The sequence below is a fragment of the Micrasema longulum genome, unplaced genomic scaffold, assembly GCF_059751315.1.
Source record: "Micrasema longulum isolate JH-2025_06_02 unplaced genomic scaffold, ASM5975131v1 h1tg000224l, whole genome shotgun sequence".
NCBI classification, from domain to species: domain Eukaryota; kingdom Metazoa; phylum Arthropoda; class Insecta; order Trichoptera; family Brachycentridae; genus Micrasema; species Micrasema longulum.
In genome coordinates, this window is record NW_028277429.1 from 1,121,953 (window position 1) to 1,143,362 (window position 21,410).

Here is a 21,410-nt window from a genome sequence, read left to right on the forward strand (position 1 = left end):
CATACACACATACACATACACACATATACATACATACATACATACACACACATGTATGTACACCCATGCACATACACATACATACATACATTCATAAAACATAGACAATTTATTAAATATAATGTGAAACTTCATGATTACCATTTATATGTATTTTTTCAAATTATTATTTAGTTTCAACATCCAGTTGTCAAGATGTTTATTGAAATTTATGTTTTTAAAAAAAATATATATTCTTTAATAATATGCATGTTTCCACTTTCTATTATAATGTATCCCAACTCAACACAGGGCCTTATAGATTTTTTTTTTTTTTTTTAGCACCACAACAGGCCAGGAGGCCCAATTACAGTGGTGTATTACATCACAGAACACCCAGACTTGAGAAAAATCACATTTTATTTTTTTGTGTTCTCACCGGGAATTGAACCCGGAACCTTCCGTCTGTGAGTCAAGCGTCTTGACTACTACACCACGGAAAACGCGTTAGGGTGCGTTATTTTTTTTTTTTGTAATATGTATCTTTATATGAATTAATATAAATTTAATAAATAAATGGAGGGACTATAACAATCTCTGAAGAACAACTAGTTTACTGTATCATAGATATTAAGATTTCTTAAACATGAAAAAGTAGAAAAATAGTTGATAAAATTGATTTTTAAGATACCGATTGTTATGCTCCTCTGTCAGTCATTTAAACTTTCACTCTGGTAAAGAGAGATTACGTAACTATGAAAATGCATCAAATTAATTCAGAAGCCACTAATGAAATAATAATTATGAAATAAACCGCGAGCGTTCAGTGAGCGGTAATGAATTCTACGTATGACCATTCTTAACTCACTGAATACTGTTAATATTATCAAAACACGTACGCACTAGAATTGTTTTGCATAATTTAAGCTAATTTACAAATTACGAGCTTACCGTTTGAAATTTTAGCACTGCGAGTCTTATTCGTTACTATCAAAATAATAGTGCCGCGGTATTTCCAAAACAAACATAAAAATAATGAGATCTTTCAAAACTCCGCAACAAGAGAATAAAGTCGTTCGAAGAAATCCCGGAAAACATTAAAAAATGAGAAAAGTGCAAATATAATATATTTCAAATTAAATGTAAGGGTATTGATGTTTTTTATGGATATTTCTTGATAAAACTCCACAGTTAAAATTAAAAAAATAAATTATCAATAAAACCTGTCGGTTTAGATTCACTTATATTATTTTTTACCAACGAAACAGACGAAAGCGCTCGCTGGTCAAAATGAAATCAAAGCGAAACTTACCTAAGAAGTTTTATTGATAATTTTATCTAAATCATTAAATATAAGGAGTTTACATGTAAAAAAAACTAGGTTAGATATAAAATAAGTAGTAAGTAAATATACGTGTACACATAAAACCATAGTTTAAATATTATCCCCGACCCTGATGTATGGGAGCGAAGTATGGACTTAAAAACAAGAATGAAAGTAGGCTGAATGCTGTTGAAATGCGATCTCTCAGACATGTGTGGTAAAACTATGTACGATAGATGCACAAATGTTGAGATCCGTACATTATGTAAGGCTGAGACGAGCATTATCGACAAAATCAAATGAGCTCTGCGCTGGTTTAGACATGTAGAGCGAATAGACAGCGAAGGAACGGCTAAGAATATTTACAATGCGAATGTTGATGGATGCAGAATTAGAAGAAGACCGAGAAAGACATTGCATGACCAAATATTCAACAAATACTCGAAGATGGACATGTCAAAAGTCGGAATAATTGGCGCGCGTGCATGAAAAGATGCATGAATGCAGATAATACGAGATCTGTATGCAAAGATAGAGTTATGTGGTGTTCTATCCTATCCGCCTACCCATACGGAGAAACGGCGTGATGGTTTGTTGTTGTTGTAGATATTATACATTAGGACAGTAAGGGCCTTACTCATTTTGGTATCACACCTAGGTATAGTGGTAGAATACGGATGGGAATATTATCTTTATTATTAGTGGTAAAATAAGGAAGGTATTCGCATCCTCATTTTACTACTATGCCTAGACGTAATTTTATACCGGGTTCAAAATACTAGACATTAAATTATCATTAAAAATCTATAAGAATAATTGGTTCTTTAAGTTTGATAACGCAAATTAATTCATTTGACAAGTTTGATTTCCGTAAAATGAAAATAATGAAGAAAATTTGTAAAAGTAATTAAAAGTTATGAATTAAAATAAAGAATGAAAAACATGCTTAGATGTAAAAATAAAATAAAATAATAACATTTTTTTAAAAAGGAAAAACATACATATACACATACATATTTTAAGGTATTCACAGAAACGATGAGAAGAATCTTTAAATAAGAAAATAAATTTATGTCAATTTAAAAAACATCTTCAAAATTAATGACACATTATAGTAAGAGCAGCAATATATTGATTTTATATACATGCACAATTAAAAGTAGTTTAAAAGTATAAAAACGTGTCAATGCAGCAGAGAAAAAAGAAAAAATAACAGGTATAGCAAGTAATATTTAAAATTTGAAAAAGCAATATAAGGTGAAGATTTTAAACCAAAGGTAATTGATAAAATTTCAGCTAAGCGATTTTCGCAGTAATACAAATTTCAGTAGAAAAATTAGATTAAAATTAACAATATGAATGTATGTAATGTGAAGTGATGTAAGAGAAAAAGGGAACAGCGGGAGTTTTATTTAAAAGCAATATGAAGATTAAAAAATTACTGAGCGTCAAACAACACCCCGAAATCTCTGGACATTGAAGCCCTTTCAAGAGTCACTCCGTCCATTAGATAGCGATATTTATATATAGTTGGGTAATTTATATAGCGCCATTTTTGTGAAAATCACCTCAAGGGCGCTGTACAATTAATAAATATCCCAGTACGTCTTGCAGCTACAGAGCGCATGGACGGTTGGGATTCTAGTTCCTCGTTTTCAATTTAGATCAATCAAAAATTATAACAGATAGGAGCTAGATTACAGGACGTCTTGCAGCTACAGAGCGCATAGACAGTTATAAATTTAGCCCCCATTTAAACATTTTTAAAATTGACAAATAAATTTAGTGTAATAATGATATTTAAAAAAAAATAATATGAATAAAAAAAAGAGTAAGATGACAACACGTCTTGCAGCTACTAAGCGTATAGACGATTGGAATTCTAGACCCCATTTACAAAATTTAGGTATTTTAAAGTTGATATATGAAAGCTAGATAACCAATCATCGTGCAGCAACAAAGCGCATGGACGGGTGGGATTCCAGCAAAGTTAAAATGATATCAATAAATTTACAAAAAATAGAGCATAGTAGTGAATTTGTCAAGTGTTCATGCCAAGAAGTAAGCAATAAAAAACTAAATAAATATAGCACCGTTTCAACTCCATGGTTAACAAAGGGAGATAGATGTCCGAAGAGAAGCTTTGTAGACAGTAGGTAGATACCGTCGCCATGTGGCCAACTGGCTGCTTGATAGTTTCTGGAAACGCACGTGTGTAGTTATTATAGTATATTGTTTTGAATGCTCTTGTGTATGCCATTACAAAACATTCCAAAAAACTTATCAACTTTTGGCTTATCAACCTTACGATATATAAAATGCCGTGAGCGCTTTTTGTTTGTTAAATAAATTAATGTAAATATGTGATAACGTTGTGGTTCTTGCTAGCAACAAAGAAAACCTGCGACTCTTGATAACAAAGGTCTACGATGAATGCAAGGGAAGCAATTTGATGAATATGAAGGTAGTTGTCGAAAGAAATAAAAGTATGACTAAAAGTATGATCACTGTGAATGGGTGGGGTGGAGGTTATCCTGAAATAGGTAGAGGAATTTATGTGTTTGGGAAGTAAGTTTTCTAGGGGTGGAAATACTAAGAATGATATTGAAAGGAAGGAGTCCCGCAAACAGGATGAACGATGCACTAAAATTAAGCTTGGAAAATATTTTTTTGTCGCAGGAGGTGAAGTTATCCCTTTACAATGACGTCCTAATGCCAACCCTTTTTTGGAAGTAAAACAAGGGACTGTAAAAACGAAAATAAAAACTGACTGAATGACATTTGCCATCTCTTTGTAGTCAAACTATATACGATAGGATACACATGTCGAAATCCGTTCACAGTACTAGAATTGATTTCATGTAATTTACATACAAATACTGTTATTTGTATTTTTGTGTATCTTAAGCTTCTAATTTCATTTTTTATTGAATACGTCTTGAAAGTAAAATTACATAAATAAAAATTTGTTTTATAGGTTGGTTGGAATAAATTGCCATTTGGCAATAAGCCCGCCAATGTAAAATATATCGTCATCATCATCATCATTCCCTTTCCGCACCTAAAGGTGCATAGGGTACTGCATTGGTACACCAATCGCAGCGTATAATGATCAGTTTTGTTTGTGATATTAATATAAGATGATCAGTCTTGCGCTTTAGGTACCAGTCCAGGGACTATGAAACATTCTAGTGTAAAAATACCCTTTTAAATTTTTTTTTTTTTTGCACCACAACAGGCCAGGAGGCCCAATTACAGTGGTGAATTACATCACAGAACACCCAGGCTTGAGAAAAATCACATTGTAATGTTTGTGTTCTCACCGGGAATCGAACCCGGAACCTTCCTACGTGAGTCAAGCGTCTTGACCACTGCACTATGGAGGCCGCCATTTTATATCAACCATATCGGGAATCGAACCTTAGACCTCTTGCATGGTAAGCAAATGCGCTGACCATTAAACCACGAGGCTGGCCTGTAAAATATATATTATGTGCAAAAAGTTGAATAAAATAAATTTTAAAAAAGACAGCAAGATATTAACTCCAAAATGGATGTGTCAAAAGTTGGAATATTCAGCGTGCTTGCAATAGAAAATGACGATTTAAATGTGGACAAAGCGAGGTATGTATGCAGACAAAATAAGATGGTGTTCTATCTTCTCTGCGAACCCCTATGAGGAAACAGCATGAAGGCTTGTTTATAAAATGACGCAACCATTATTATGTTATTGATGTTTTTTGTTGATATTTCTTGATAAAACTCCATAGTTAATGATTATGATAAAATTATAAATAAACTTATTAATGAAACTTCTTGGTTTGATTTTACTTTTTATTATTTTGACCAACGAGTGCTTTCGCCTAAGTAGGCATCTTATATTATCTAAGTATGTATCTTAAAATATTTTGTCATTTATCTATGGGTATGTAAACTTCCCTGTCAAAAATGAAGTATTATACTAACTGTATCTGTTGAAATGTGTATTTCCGACTCTGTTGTATTCCGCCATGTGTTTATTTTTCCACCTTTTAAATAATAACAGCTTAATCCCAATTTCGGTCTAAAAACTCCCAAAATGAACTGTTTAGCAAACTAGTTGCAAATATTTATGTTCCTGATTATGATAAAATTATAAATAAACTTATCAATGAAACATCTTGGTTTAGTTTTACTCGTAGGTCAAAATAATAAAAAGTAAAACTAAACAAGAAGTTTCATTGATAAGTTTATTTATAATCTTATCATAATCATATTATGTTAGTTAAAAAAAGACTCAACTTTAAACTATCCTAAAAGTTTGATTTGACACGAAGTTTTCGACTGATTTGATTGAAAATTTGAATAGCCATTAACATAAAACTCGCGTGAGATAACTCTACCCGACATACACTCACTCATCTACAAAAAGTGCACTCGGTATGAAATAACAATTTAACAACAACTCTAATAACAATATAATGACCAAGCCAGGTCGTGCCAGCCAACGATCGGCCGCAGGAGAAAGTCGTACCGCGCAGAACAGCGATCAAAATAACGAAAATAAAACGCAAAGTGGAAACTCACGTTAAGAGAGCAGTCTTGACACGCGTGACAGTTTTTCTGCTTTTTTTAATGATTTGCATTATTGCTTTTTAAATAATACAATGAACCACAATAAACAAAAACAAAGCATCACCAACAACAACAACATCTCTTCAACAATCGAATTTGGGTAAAATTGAATACATTCATCCAGTAGCTCGTCAGACGATGAAATATTTATCACGATTGATCTTTTCAACGAAAGAAAACACTCTTTTAAAAAACATGTCAAAATTGCGATAGAGACGTCACAAGAGCAAATATTATAGTTACTATTCTTTTATCGTTTTATTTATAAGTTTTCATTCTTTTATTACAGTGTTACGAATGACGAAATCAGGCGAGAGTGTAAATCTGAGTCAAGCATAATTGATAAGATTAAGAAAGGGTCTCTGAGATGGTTAGGCCATGTAGAACGAATGAACGACGAAAGAATGGTAAAACAAGTATATATGGCCAAAATGAACGACAACGTGAGACGAGGACGACCAAGGAAGACGTGGCATGATCAGATAAACCGAAATCTTAAGTCTGGTTATGTCAAAAGCAGGCAGAACCGAAGGGCATGTATGACAAGATGTATGAATGTGGAAGAAGCTAGGAATGTATGCCAGGATAGACGAGTGTGGCGGTCCATTCTCTCTGCCTACCCCTACGAGGAAATGGCGTGATGTAGTAGAAGTAGTATTATCAATTATATATTTATTTATTTTATTTATTTATTTATTTTTGCACCACAACAGGCCAGGAGGCCCAATTACAGTGGCGAGTAACATCACAGAACACCCAGGCTTGAGAAAAATCACATTTTTAATTTTTGCGTTCTCACCGGGAATCGAACCCGGAACCTTTCGTGTGTGAGTCAAGCGTCTTGATCACTACAACACGGAGGCCGTATGATGTACGCGTATATATGTGCATTTGTGTATGCGTATATGTTCCTGTGTGTATGTGTATGTATATATATGCATGTTCATGTGTGTATATGTACGTATGTGTATGTTTAAATATATATATATATATGTGGATGTGTGTGTGTACATTTACTCGTATATTCATTTTTATTTCTTTTTTCATTGTTTTATATTTACTTACTATTTCTTCTTCCTTCTTCTCTTCCTTCCCTTTTTTCCCATCCCACTTGCTTTTACCCCTAGCAAATTGTACGTTTTGGTTTTTATATTTTTGTTCCTATATGACGCCCGTAATTGGTCTTTTTATTTGTTGTTATTCTGTATGTATTGTTTATAAATATGAAAGTGTGGGTTAAAAAAATAAATATACATATAGCATCACGCCGTAGGCAGAGAGTATAGAACGCCACACAACTTTACTTAATTTGATAAGTATCAAACGCCAGTATGTCCACAACAATCCACCAGTGTCCATGTTGACCTGCTAGCTTCTGAATTGAAACAGAGTGTTTAGACAGTATTTTTATTGTAATAATGAGGACATTTTTTAATTTAAACAGTAGTGAAATGATCTTATATTATTTTTTACGACACTTTGTAGAACAAATGTGAAAAAAAAATTGAGTGGACATACTGGCGTTTGATTATCAACTCACTTAAAGTATTTGTTTATTTATTATTAATTACACGCCCAGGGGTGGTATTCTGAGTTTTCTCGTCCCTCTAGATTTTTATTTTGATAAATTGTAAATTGTATAGTAAACTCGCTTTTAATAAGTAGATAGTCCCCCTACACCACGAGGAACACAGGAAAGAAAGCTGTCCACCATTTTCAGGGTAAAAGAATCTGCCCCTTTATTACGTTGCAAGGTTAATATTATTTATTTATTTATTTTGTTCATGAACGCCCAAAAGGCATTTACAAAAAAAAAAGAAATACATGCTAAAATACTAAATAATAAACACAGAATATACAGAAAAAATATTTCAAATTAATTAAAAAGGATATAATAAAAAGTTTTACAAAGTAAAAAAAAAAACAATAATAACAAAGGCATGCAAGAAAAAACAGTAAGCATATAAACAAAAAATGCAAAGATATAAGCTTATGAAATAAATTCTGTAAAGCAAACAATAAATAAAGTTTTACGGTAAGCTAGAAAGACATTTTAAGTTAAATTAATAAACAAGCAAGCATATATTATCACGAAAAAATAAGAAATAAAAATATGTATCTATGAAATGCATATTTGCCAATACGACAATGCAATTTGATATAATAGTAAAAAATAAAAAACAAGTATAAGGTAATAAAAATAAAAAAGTAAGTATTTTTTTAATTTATGGAATTGAATTGTCAATAATAGTTTGACTAGCAGCTGCAAATAAACTTGATATTGTGGACTTATAAGATAGTAAAGAATAGGACAGAATGTCTGCAGCCGTTCCATAAGTGTTACCTAACCTATGCAGTCTCGGTATCAATGAATTGTTTTGTTGGTTGGAAGAAGTACTGGAGCAATGAAACAATAAAGTACTCCTAGTGTTGACAGCAGGTACTCTAAAATTAATCATTTGTAGTATTTTTGGTGCGTCAAAAAGAAAGTTTACAATTTTATACAGTACAATGAGATCATTATTTATTATAAATAAATCTATAAATCAATAAATTAAAAATCTATAAAAAAAATTACTCTGACTCTCGTCTTAAACGCGAGTTAATCGTTCTATGACAAGCCAATTCTTATATTCCAACGAAGCGTTAGAATCGCATAATATGAAAGATCCTATCTTTTACATGTGAAAAGCATATATGCATATTATAAAATTACAATTTATATTTCATAAATGCCCTTTTCACAAATCACTCTACCTTGAACTCATCAATTGTATATGAACAATACGTTTTCACTTTTGTTCTAGAAGTATGAAAAATTGCTCGCTCAACGCCAAGCGCCGTGGTCTCTAGAGATGTCAGGCAGGGGGTGTATGACACGCCTCTATTCCTCCCTGCCCTGAGCCAAGTTGAGGGCAGCATTCAAAAGGATATGCGGCCGAAAGCGATTTGATGAATAGGTATTTGACTGTAGTTTTCCAGTCACTGACTCGCAGTCGCCTTTCCTAAAAATGTGCCAAAAAGACAACTCCACGTCGGACTAATGAGGAACTTTCAATTATACGGCAAAGTTTTTTGAAAACGTACAAAAATATATTTTAAATATTTAAATATAAAGTGATTATTTTTGACGACGTCACTAGTTCATTCATTCACACGGAGAGAGAGAACTTGAGACGTCACACGCGGAATAATTTCAGAAATACAAATCTTTAAAAAATCAAAGCGCTGATAATACGATACATAAAAATAAAAAAGATTTTTTTTTGTATTAAAATAAATAAAACAACTTGATAAACATGATAATAATGAAAAAATAATCAATTCATTCGTTACGTAAACCTTGACGAAGAAGCTTGTTTGCTTTGAAACCGGTCGGTGAAAAATAAAAATTAGTAGTTAAAAACAAAGTTATTTTATTTATTTTATTATAATGAATAACCACAAAGTTAGTGCTTCAAATATAAACTTAATATTTTTTGACTTAGGTTTTATAGTTTATTAACAAATAAAATAAAGAGCTGAAACTTTTAGTTATGCGGGTGAGATTCATCCAATTAAATTATTTCACCTACATACTAATAATTGCTTACTGTTGATAAATCCACCTGAAAATGAAAAGTATGGAAATTTAAAAAAAAAAAAAATCACGCGTTGAATTAGATGAATCTCACCCGCATACATAAAGGTTTCAGCTCTTTAACTTCACAAACATCAACAGATGAAAGAATTGAAGGAATATCGATGATCATATATGGGCAGAATGGTGAATGTTACACAGTGTGTAAAGTGGCCACTCAAACCAGCCAATGACAGGTAATACGCCCTGTAGATGCCTAGACTTCTATAGTATCTTCTCTAAAATGTTCTTCATCTCTTCATAATATGTTAATATACAATTGTAGCCGAATTGTACAGAAATTTATAGTTTACTCGAATTCGATCCAGAATAGTCGGCATTTTGTGATGCCTACTTTAGCTTGGCTAGATATTTAACTTCCGCTCAAAATACGCTTTAAAATAAACGTTTTGCTATTGGAGAAAATATAGAAAAATAACGAACAAGAATAAGTTGCACCTCGCACGAGCTACAAATGCATTCTCTTCTTATACCAACATGGCGTGGTTTTCAATAAACGGTTCCTTGATTTATTTATTTACCCAAACAAAATAAAAACATTTTTATTTTGATATAAGTATCAATAAAATTACTTCGTAAATATTTAAATTTGTTGCAACAGAGGGGGAAAACATTTTTGATAAGGGTATATGTCGTTGGCTGGTTTAAGCGGCCACTTAACACACTGTGTAACATTCACCATTCTGCCTATGTTTGAACATCCACATTTCCTCAACTCTTTCATGTGTTGACTTTTGTTAAGTTTAAGTAAAAGAGCTAAAACCTTTGTCATGTGGGTGAGACTCATCCGGCGGAACCAATTCACCAACTAGGCAACGCCTGAAAACAATTTTTAAATTTTTTATACTTCTTCTTTTACCGAGTAGTTAATTCAACGATGTTTTGAGTAAGTCCAAGAAAGGAATATAGGAGTCTAGGTATAAGCCCTGTTAATACCTGGACTCTTATATTCCCTTCTCAAAAATGTTTTCCCTCTCTGTTGCAACAAATTTAAATATAAAACAACTCCCTAGGGAGAAAATCTAGCCAGTCTGTAAGCATTTGAACATACTCAAAACATCGTTTTCTTCGTAAAGTTTACTTAGTTTTATTTTACCAACGACCGCTTTCGCCTATGTAACCATCATTAGAACTGGTTATTCGCTTACAACGTAAATTAAATTAAAATTTATCAAAATTTCGATAGAGACGTCAAAGAGCAACATTTTTAGTAAGTATTTTTTTATAGTTTTCTTCATTAATTTTCTTTCTTTAATTTTTAATTATTTATATGTATGCGTATGTATGTGCATTTGTGTATACATATATGTTCATGTCTGTATGTATATATATTTATATATATATGCATGTTTATGTGTACATATGTATGTATGTGTATGTATGTATGTGTGTGTATGTATGTGTATGTATGTATGTATATATAAGCATATATGGATGTATGTGTGTGTATGTATATGTATCTATGTTGTATGTGTACGTTTATTTACATTTTTATTTCTTTTTTCATTGTTTTATATTTACGTACTATATCTTCTTCTTCTCTTCCTTCCCTATTTTCCCATCCCACTTCCTTTCAACCCTAGCGAACTGCACGTTTTTTTTAAAATAAATATTTTTTTATATGAAATCCATAATTGGTCCTAGTTTTATTTTCTTTATTTTTTCTTGCACCACAACAGGTCACGAGGCCCAATTACAGTGGTGAATTACATCACAGAACGCCCAAGCTTGAGTAAATCACATTTAATTTGTGTGTTCTCATCGAAAATCGAACCCGGAACCTTCCAAGTGTGAGTCAAGCGTCTTGACCACTACACCACGGAGGCCGCCGTCTATCTTTTGTTTATTATTGAATGTGTTGGTTTCAAAAATAAATTAATTAAAATTAAATCTGATGTATAAAAACATTATTTTATGATAATTAAAAATAAAACTTTCAAAACTGATAATTATAATGAATTTTGTATTTTTGATAACTCAAAGTGAAAAACGAGGCCCAGTAAGAGGAATAGAAGATGATCGGGGAAAATGAAAGTGCATTTATCTATTACGTGAGAGAAGTGATTGACATCAACTTGTTATATTCTTACAAATGAACAACTACCAACTGTTGTCAGTTACCAACTTCTTTGCGCCAACAACTATGCTATAATTTTGTCTGTGAAAAGTCTATTGGAATTTAGGCAACCGTAAAGCGTCTGCATTACTTATTGAGTTCTAATTGAAAACAAATTAATTCAACAACACTTAGGGTCAGTTGCATAAAAAAAAATATTTACAAAAAAAAATTATTTTGATAGGCCAATTAATGGTTTCATTGCCCTTGTGATACTGTCTCACTGGCATGGTTTTCAAGAAATATAATTTGAAAACGTATTTTATTTTTTATTTTTTTATTTTTATTTTTTTACAATAAACATAAGTGATAAAACAGAGTATAAAAAAATAAAGCATAATTACATAGCAATTAAATACATATTAATAGTAAAAATAGTAAACAAAAAAATCCCACAAAGGCATGGCGTGTTCGTGGGTATACAAGAGAATGGTAATGAATTTTTGCTCCTCTAATAAATAATGGACCGCTATAAAATTTTTGTGTAACAAAAGAAAGAAAAAATTAAATATTCTGAAAAAGATAATATGGTATTTTTTTTATAGTTATCAAAAAAGGAAATAAAAAATATTAAAAAAAAAACACAAAAATATTCCTTACTATTAAAAAGCAACAAAATAAATCATTGCATAAAAAGAGTTCATATCTTTAGTTTGAATCCAGGATAATGCATGCTTTTTAAAAGAAGGAAAATTTTGAAAGTTTGGAATCAATGAAATATTATCAGTAAAAAAGAATAAAAAAAATTTGGGCCTATAAAATATGCATGTCTCTGTGCGGGCCTAGATATGTATAAGTGAAACTGAATCTAATAAAAAGTGCTACAATATTTGACTTTGTTCAAATGCTTGGAGACAAAATACTGGATTTTACCCCCTCGGAAGTCATTAAGATTAAAAAATTAAAACAGGGGTGGAGAATACCTTAAAGAAGGGAATATGGAAGTCTAGGCATTTACAGGACTTATGACTTGTCGTTGGCTGGTTTAAGTCGCCACTTTACACACTGTGTAACATTCACCGTTTTGCCTATGTTTGAACAAACATTTGGACACACTCAAATATTGTAATAAAACCAATTGGTTCAAGAGGAGTTTAAAAATTGGAAAATAGTTTTCAGGCGTTGCCTAGTATGTAAAATAATTCAGTCAAATGAATCTCTTCACTACAATAAAGTTTTCAGCTCTTTCACTTCACTAAAATCAACAAATGGAAGAATTGAAGAAATATGGATGTTCAATGGTAAATGTTACACAGTGTGTAAAATGACCACAAACAAGTTGTTTAATATAGTTTCTGGATCTTAATTTATTGCGACAAGAGGAAAAACAGTTCTGAGAAGGGATTTATTGACAAGGCTTATGACTTGTCATTGCCTGATTTAAGTGGTCTCTTTACACACTGTGTAACATTCTATCGCCACTTAAATCACCTAATGACAGCTCATAAGATTTGTAAATCCCTAGACTTCCATATTCCCTTCTTTGGGGAATTCTCCATCCCTGTTGTAATTTGTTGATAAAAAGTAAATAAATTAAACGATTTTGCCTTTTTAAAACGCTATTTTTTTTAAATCACGCCATTAAAAAAATAGAGTGTGTAAATAAAAATTTGACAGATACATTAAATTTTCTTAGGTATTTCTGATAAAAAAAAATGAAATATAATTTATTTTCGACCGGCAAATTACACCTCTTAAAATTTAGACCAAACATAGACAGATACATTTATTTATACTTATTTATATATGTAAAATATTTATAAAAGTAAATTCTTTATAGAAGTAAAATATTTAATATTAACATTAAATATTTATTATTTTGCTTGCGAAAAAAAATATAAGCATTTTAAATATACAATATATTAAATTTAATTTTTAAAAATATGTTTAATTGTGCCTTCAATAGCCTGTTTTAGTACAAACCCCTTTTTATTGTATTATTTTCTAAAGAATAATGTTTTGGTTGTAAATATTTTATTTCTACAGTAGGGTCAAAGCACCAGTAAATGACCACCCCCCAGTAAATGACCATTGGTTAATAAAACACAATATAATAAGAATTGCTACATATGTCTAGTCAAAAAACTTTTAACAATAGAAACTATGACAAAAGCAGTAGACGGACACATCTTTTGGTAAGAAACAAATCTATCAGTTTTGAACTGTGAGTTGTCAAAAGGTAATAGTGCGTCTTTCCGTTATTGTTCAGAGATTGGTGGTGTTTTTATAAGGAAAGGTGTGGTAAGTGTTTTATTTGATGCTATTATCTTATGCAATTCTTTGAATATATCCATATTAATGTGTTAGGGTGTTTTATAATGTTATGATGTAACTTAATCTGAGAATTATTTCAACTGGGGTAGTAGAGTAATAAGTACTTTAAAAAAATCACGTTTTTTATTGTTTTCTTTTATTTTGTACGCTTAAATAATAAAATTTATACCTTTAATGTGGATTTTATTACAAGCTGAACCTTAAACTATCATTCATTGGTGCTTTGACCCTATATTTTTAGCAAAATTTAAATGTTCATATCTGTATTTGAAAGCAACAGTCATATATCTCTGATTTTGAGATAATCAGATTTTGAGGAGGGCAAAGGGTCTGACTGAATTAAATTCTTTCTAAAATAACAAATATAATGTTGAACGACCACTGCCTGCATTCTAAACTAAAACTTTTGCACTAAAATGAAATTTTCCGGTTTTTGCATACATTTTGACGCAAGTTTACGACGCTGGAGATAGTTGTGAAAACGGCCGCTAGGGTTACCTTCACTGCGCCGCAGTCAGCATAATATTATGATAGTGATGAGAATATAAACCTCTTACATTTTATTTAAATATCGAAAGCATGCTAACCGAAATACCATTACAGATCAATGCTATTGCTAAATGCATACTTGAATTTCAGTTTCAGAACGTTGATAAATATTTTGAAGTTCATGCAGAGTAAATTTTAATTTATCAGAAAAATTTCTGAGCTTTATTGGCCAAACTTGAGAAAATCGCGTCTATTACTGCTATTTAACCATCATCATAATTCTCTTTCCACACCTAATGGTGCATTGGTACACCAATTGCAGCGTACCTTCTTTTTTTTTTTTTGTTACGTGAAGGTAAGATAATCAGTCTTACGCTTCAGGTACCAGTTCAGGGGCTATAAAATATTCTAGTGTAGAAACACCTTTTTCAATAAATATTGAATATCAACCATGTCGGGAATCGAACCCGAGGCCACTTGCATGATAGGCAAACGCACTGACCATTACACCACGAGCCCGACTGCTTACTGTTATATTGCAAACTGCTTACTGTTATAATGCATTTACTTCTATTTACCGTATCTGTCATAATTACAATAATGTTTTAAAGATACCTGCCCTGTGTCCAGGCAGATGAAGAATACAGTTCGTTGACTCCAAACCACAAGTTGGCCAGTCGGGATTAGCCAGTCTATCATGATACAAGTTCGGTGTATGAAACCAGAACCCGATGGCTGATCTTAGGTAAAAATCCTAAGTAAGGAAATCGATTGGTGATAAGTCCGTTGTGACGTGGCTGACGCGTCCGCGTACTATTCTTAAGGTCCTGGGTTCGATTCCTGGTAGGGTAAAAGTGAAATATTGATTTTCAAAGTTTTTTTTAACTAAAATATTTAATTGTTCCTGGACTGGTACTTGAAGCAAAGGTAATACTGAACACCTTACCTCCATCTAAAAGATGATCAAAACGTGCTCACATCACCAGAGAAAAGGTAAAATACAGACTCCCACATAGAAAAAGGGTGAGGTCGCAAAATTTGATTTTATATAAAGCAGTAAAAAAATATCATGAAATGGGAAAAAAACATTTATGAAAAAATCTAATTCAAACTTAAGGTTAAGAAATATGTGTTAAAATACTAATGAATGAAATATATGTACTATTATACTACAACAGAGATGAAGAATATTTTAGATAAGGTAATATAGAAGTCTAGGCATTTACAGGGCTTCTGACCTGTCATTGGTTGGATTAAGAGGCCACTTTACACACTGTGTAACATTTACCATTCTGCCCTTATTTGAGTAAAAAGATTTTTTTTTTTAATTTCTGCACTTCTTCATAGACCACGTGAATTTATCAACAATATTTTTATTTTGTCCGAATTTCGTCAGCACTGACAGGTCATAAGTCCTGTAGATGCCTAGATTTATATATTACCTTCTCTAAAATGTTCTTCATTTCTGTTGTGATCTGTTGATATTAACGACAAGCAACGCCTGAATTTTTTTATTAAAAAAAAAAAATATATACTTCTTTTGGACCACGTGGATTTATCCACAATATTTTGAGTTTGTCCAAATTTCGCCAGCACAAACAGGTCATAAGCCCTGTAGAGGCATATACTTCATAATTTTTCTCTAAAATTTGCTACACCTCTGTTGTAATCTGTTAATATAAACGGCTCCGCAGGGAGTTGAATCCAGTCCATGTCTACAGAAATTTGGACAAACTCAAAATATTGTTAAATCTATGTATATTGTTATTACGAGACCACAGGTAAGAATACGTTTATGTGTTCCTATTTCGAGATTCAAAATATAAAAAAAACGTTCGCCGTAGTCATTTTGAAACTTGCTAATGATAATATGTTTGCATAATGATTATTAATTTCACAATGCTAATGCTAATTATTTCATTACCAGTCCAAAGTGTTTTTCTAGTATGTATAATTCCATCCATCCATCTACTACGTCACCTTCGATGAGGCCTTAGAATTGATAAATAACCAGTAACTAACAAGGTCTCCAGTAGTGGCCAAATAAATGCTGATATACCTACCTACTCCGCATTGTGAATAAATTCATTGGACTCGGAGAGAGAATCAGGAAGACATTTGAGAAAACACTTTAGCGACGACTGAGAAAAAAACAAAAAAAGAAATTACTGTTTTTAATCAATTTCGTTAAAAATATCATAATAGCAGCCCACCAAGCTGATCTGTAGCTATAGTCATTAAAATGTAGCTTGATTAGAATGACAGCTGTCAAACTAATTTCATTAGTGATCACTGATCAAATCGAATTTATCAGTTATTTCATGCTATCATGAAACACTGTTTCCGAGAGTTGATATAAAAACGCAAAAACAAGCATATTATAGTGTGTTTAACACAATTATTCACCAAAAAATAAGACATTTATACTTTTTGGGAAGGGAATATGGAAGACTAGGCATTAACAGGGCTTATGACCTGTCATTGGCTGGTTTAAGTGGCCACTTTACACACTGTGTAACATTCACCATTCTGCCCATGTTTGAACATCCACATTTCCTTAACTCTTCCATCTGTTGACTTTTGTTGTGAGTAAACATAGGCAGAATGGTGAATGTTAAACCATGCGTAAAGTGGCCACTTAAACCAGCCATTGACAAATCGTAAGCCCTGTAAATGCCAAGATCTATATATTATCTTAAATAAAATGTTCTTTATCTCTGTTGTAATAAATTAATGTTAATAACTCCCAAGGGGGTTCAATCCAGTTCTTGTCTACAAAAATTTGGATGGATTCAAAATATTCTTGATGTATAATTGTTTTTGAAAATAGAAATCGGGTTGTGACGGACAAGGGCAGGGTTTCTATTTGCAATAGGATTTAAAGTCTACTATATCAAAACTTTTCAAGCGTAAGTCTTTCATTTAATTCGTGTTTATATGTAATAATAATAATGTATTTATAAAAAAAACATGCTGTTCTAGTGGGAAAAGAAAATCATAATGAAACACCATGTTTCAGAAAAAAATAATTATCAAAATAGCATGAGGTTATGCATGTATGAGTAGACAATTATCATATACATATATATTTGATGCATATAAACATTATATTGGATCATAGTAATACACACATACGCACGAATTATCTATGTAATATGTATATGCTAATGATTTGCCTTGAACGACGAAAAAACCTTCAACATTAAACAAATGAAAGCATCCGAACGAGGAATTTATTAAAACAATAATTAACTTTTGAATACATATGCATAAATAATTTAAATATTTAAAACAACAGTATTAATGACGTTTTCTTTCAACGAACTAAGCTCTGATTGCAACCCTCAAAAACAAATGTCAGTACTTACGCAGTTACGAAATATTCTCGCTACATTGATATTTTTTCATGCTGGCAACACCGAAGTTGTTTTGAGTTTTGACAGTTCTCCAACATGGCGGACGGTCGTGACAGCGGTTCGCCGGGCGATGAAAGTAGTGATAATAACAGTAGCAGTGGCGATTCGTTAGACTTTACCAGTTCGCGATTCAATCCTTTAAAGGCTCTCTATGCCACGGATATTAATCTCCCGTGTCCCGACGCCCCGAAGTTTGACAATATCGCGACATTTTCGTCTCGTATGAAGGCCGGCACGCTGCATGTGTCGGCCGGTAAAGTAGCGGCCGCTCGCGACCAGCAGAATGCGAAAAAAGAGGCAGAAATTGCCGCCAAAAACAAAGAACGATTCGCAGAACACCAAAGTTTGTATTTAAACATAATAATCAATATAACGTTACGATTTGTGATTTTTTAATTTTATTTATATAATTATTTATTCAAATATCTAAATTTATTATATTTTGTTATAAATTAAATTATTAATTTGCAACAGAGATGGAAAACGGTAAAAAAAAATCTAGTAAGTGTAAACATTTGGAAAAACTCGAAACATTTTAAGTACATTTATTTATTTATTAAAGGACACTGTCTATGTATACAATTTATAGGTCTTAAATTTGACAGTAAAACAATAGTTAAAAACATTTTTAAAGAAGAAAAGAAGCATTTACAAACATAAGGGACATCGAGACAAGATCTGGACTATTTATATAGTGCTCGTTTAAATCGTTGTAAACTTAAACCAAAAAAGTCCAGATCTTGACTTGAGTTAACAATACGCCATTGTTTGTTCTGTGCTGATCGATTAACAGTACTTCATTGCTTCTCAATCTACGAGTCGTAATATTGAATTTTACTTGTCCCAGTAATGATGGAACATCGATTATACCATTTAGTATGCCGAACATATATATGGAGTCAATATTAGTTCTATAGTTTACTATACATAACTAAATACAATGTCAAAAAAAAATGGAAAAAAAACGTACCTTTAAAAAGCCACTCCGCATCATTCCACGCGTAAAAAATAAATAAAATATTACAATAATAATAAAATAATAAAATAAAAAAAGTTTTTGTTTACTCGGACTTAAAAATCCTTTCGCCGGCGGATCCATACGAAGTAACCATAGATAAGCCCTTCCTTCTTTCTTCATTCAAACAAATTAATTAATCAAAATATTAAAGAGTACAAAAAATAAAATATTAGTACAGTACATGTAATCAAATATAGTATTGGTACCGTGAGATTAAATTATAATTATTATTTTCAATTAGGTTTCCTGCATTTTCTTTAAATTTGTTTAAAGTGAGGAAATATATATCGATTTCTGTAAAAAACGTGTTATAATTATTTAGAATTTTGGGGACAGATGTATTCTAATATTATTCGTGCTTGAAATGCCAACATGAAATAATTGTTGCAATCGAGTTGTACTTTACTTGTTTAACTTCAAAAACATCAACAGATGAAAGCATTGAAGCAATAAAGATGTTCAAATATGGGCAGAATGGTGAATGTTGCGCAGTGTGTAAAGTGGCTACTTAAACCAGCCAATGACAGGTCATAAGCCCTGTAAATGCCTAGACTCTCATATTCCATTCTAAAAAATGTTTTCCCTCTCAGTTGCAACAAATTTAAATAGAGTAGTGTGGTGTTTATCCTCTGCCTACCCCTACGGGGAAATGGAACGACGGTTGGTCTCGTTTGTGTTCAGAAATAAATCGATTAAATTCGACGCATGTCCCACATCTTCAACATAAATTTGAATTGATTACTTTATATTATTGTGTAGTTGAATTTTAAAATGGAGATTTGTAATTCTATTGGCTTTGATTACAATGAAAACATGATGGCAAGGTTGTCATTCATTTGCATAATGTGTAATATACTTAAAACAAGTCATTTGTGTGAATATTAAAAAAAACTTAGTTAAGTGTGTAAAAAAAACTACGTAAACAATAGTCATTTTGATGAACAGCAAGACCTTACAATTAGAAATGCCACGAATAGTAATTTAGCTAAATACCGAATATTCGGCCACGCTCTCGACCGTAGCGCCGAATATTCGGCAGACGAATGTTAGGCAAAAAATGTCTGCATTTCGCGGTAGCGATCTGTCTCATTGCGTTGTGGGCGTATTTGTTTCATTTGCGAGTAGATCACATGTTTGTACATCACATTGTTTTACTAATAGTTATTATTTATAACTAGCGGACCCGACAGACGTTGTCCTGCCCGAACGTTGGCAAAAGACGTATCATTGATAAGTAGATACCTAGATACTTGTTTGTGATTGAATTCTAAAATTAAAAATTGTTAATATTAAAAAAAATATTGAATTTGAGTAGATGCTTGTTTATTTTTTTTTTCTTTATTAGGGCCTACTACCAAAACTTGATAACATCGGCCAAAAACAAGTTACATTTATAAACATAAGAAAAACATAAACAGACAGGAATAACAATATAGATACAAACAAAAGACAAGAAAAATAAAAGTACAAGAATAACATCAAAATATCAATTGTAATAATAAACACATATCCAAACCAATAAAAATTTCAACATAAATTGAAATAGGCACTAACAGAAAAACCCACCAAAACTTGATAGTGCCTATTTAACAGAAAATAGAAACTTACAGTAAAATTAGAAGGAAGATAGAACTTAATAACTAGAAAAATTACAACAAAATATTAACAAACTTAATCTTATATGAATGATAAATTATGACTATTAAAATCAAAATTAAAAATTAAAGTAATAATGACAAAATATTTTACATAAACCTAAAAAAGTAAGATAAATATATTGTAAAAAAACAAAGAATTAATTTAAACATAATTATTTCAATGACACAATTATTACAAATCATAATAGGGAACAGTTTGAACTTAAAAAAATATAAACAGAATTGATCAATAAACGAATTCCAAAACATAAAATAAATATTTTTCAAGTATGGCATTCTTTTTGCAAACGTCAAACTCCGGTCGTCTCACCAACAAAGGGGTGTACTTATCTAGAAATACGATTTTTAAAATTGCATTAAATTTAATATTTATTTATTTATTTATTTATTTCATTTTATTTCATTTTATTTGGGATTTTTACAGCTATTACATAAACAAAATAATTAGAAAAATCTTAACAATACTAAAGCCAATTACAAAAATCCACTGTAAATATAATGACACATAATATATAAGAAAAGAAGTTTAGTAATTTTATTTGTGTGACGTTTGTATTCATGTGTATGTGAATGTGTGTATGCGTGAATGAATGAGGGAGAGGATACATGTGCGTGTGGGAATGAAAGAGGGAGAGGGTGCGTTTGTATGGGTGCGTAAGTATGAAAATAATATATTTGCTTAAAACTTGTAAATTATATTAAAAATGGTACAATAAAGAGCTTAGTAAAAAGTTAGAAACCTTTTTGTTAAAATTCAAATGACGAAATGATATAGATTGTTTTTTTTTTAAATTTTTTTTTTAAGTATGTTAAATTTCAAAACCGTATTACGAAGAAAAAAAAAGCATTTTATTTTTTAAATTTAACTGATACACATCGAAT

General features: G+C 31.3%; 2 protein-coding genes across 2 annotated transcripts in view; one reads left to right on the top strand and one right to left on the bottom strand.

Annotated features, from left to right (window-relative positions):
• LOC148283550 (uncharacterized) overlaps positions 1-21,410 on the bottom strand; it is a 304,823-nt gene that overhangs the window by 73,029 nt on the left and 210,384 nt on the right. The window lies entirely within an intron of this gene.
• The window catches only part of Lsm11 (U6 snRNA-associated Sm-like protein LSm11), an 81,086-nt gene continuing 77,556 nt past the window's right edge, over positions 17,881-21,410 (top strand). The window contains exon 1 of the mRNA XM_088243688.1: positions 17,881-18,195. Within this exon, the coding sequence (XP_088099814.1) occupies positions 17,889-18,195 (307 nt within the window). The 5' untranslated portion in view covers positions 17,881-17,888. The remainder of the gene's footprint in view (positions 18,196-21,410) is intronic.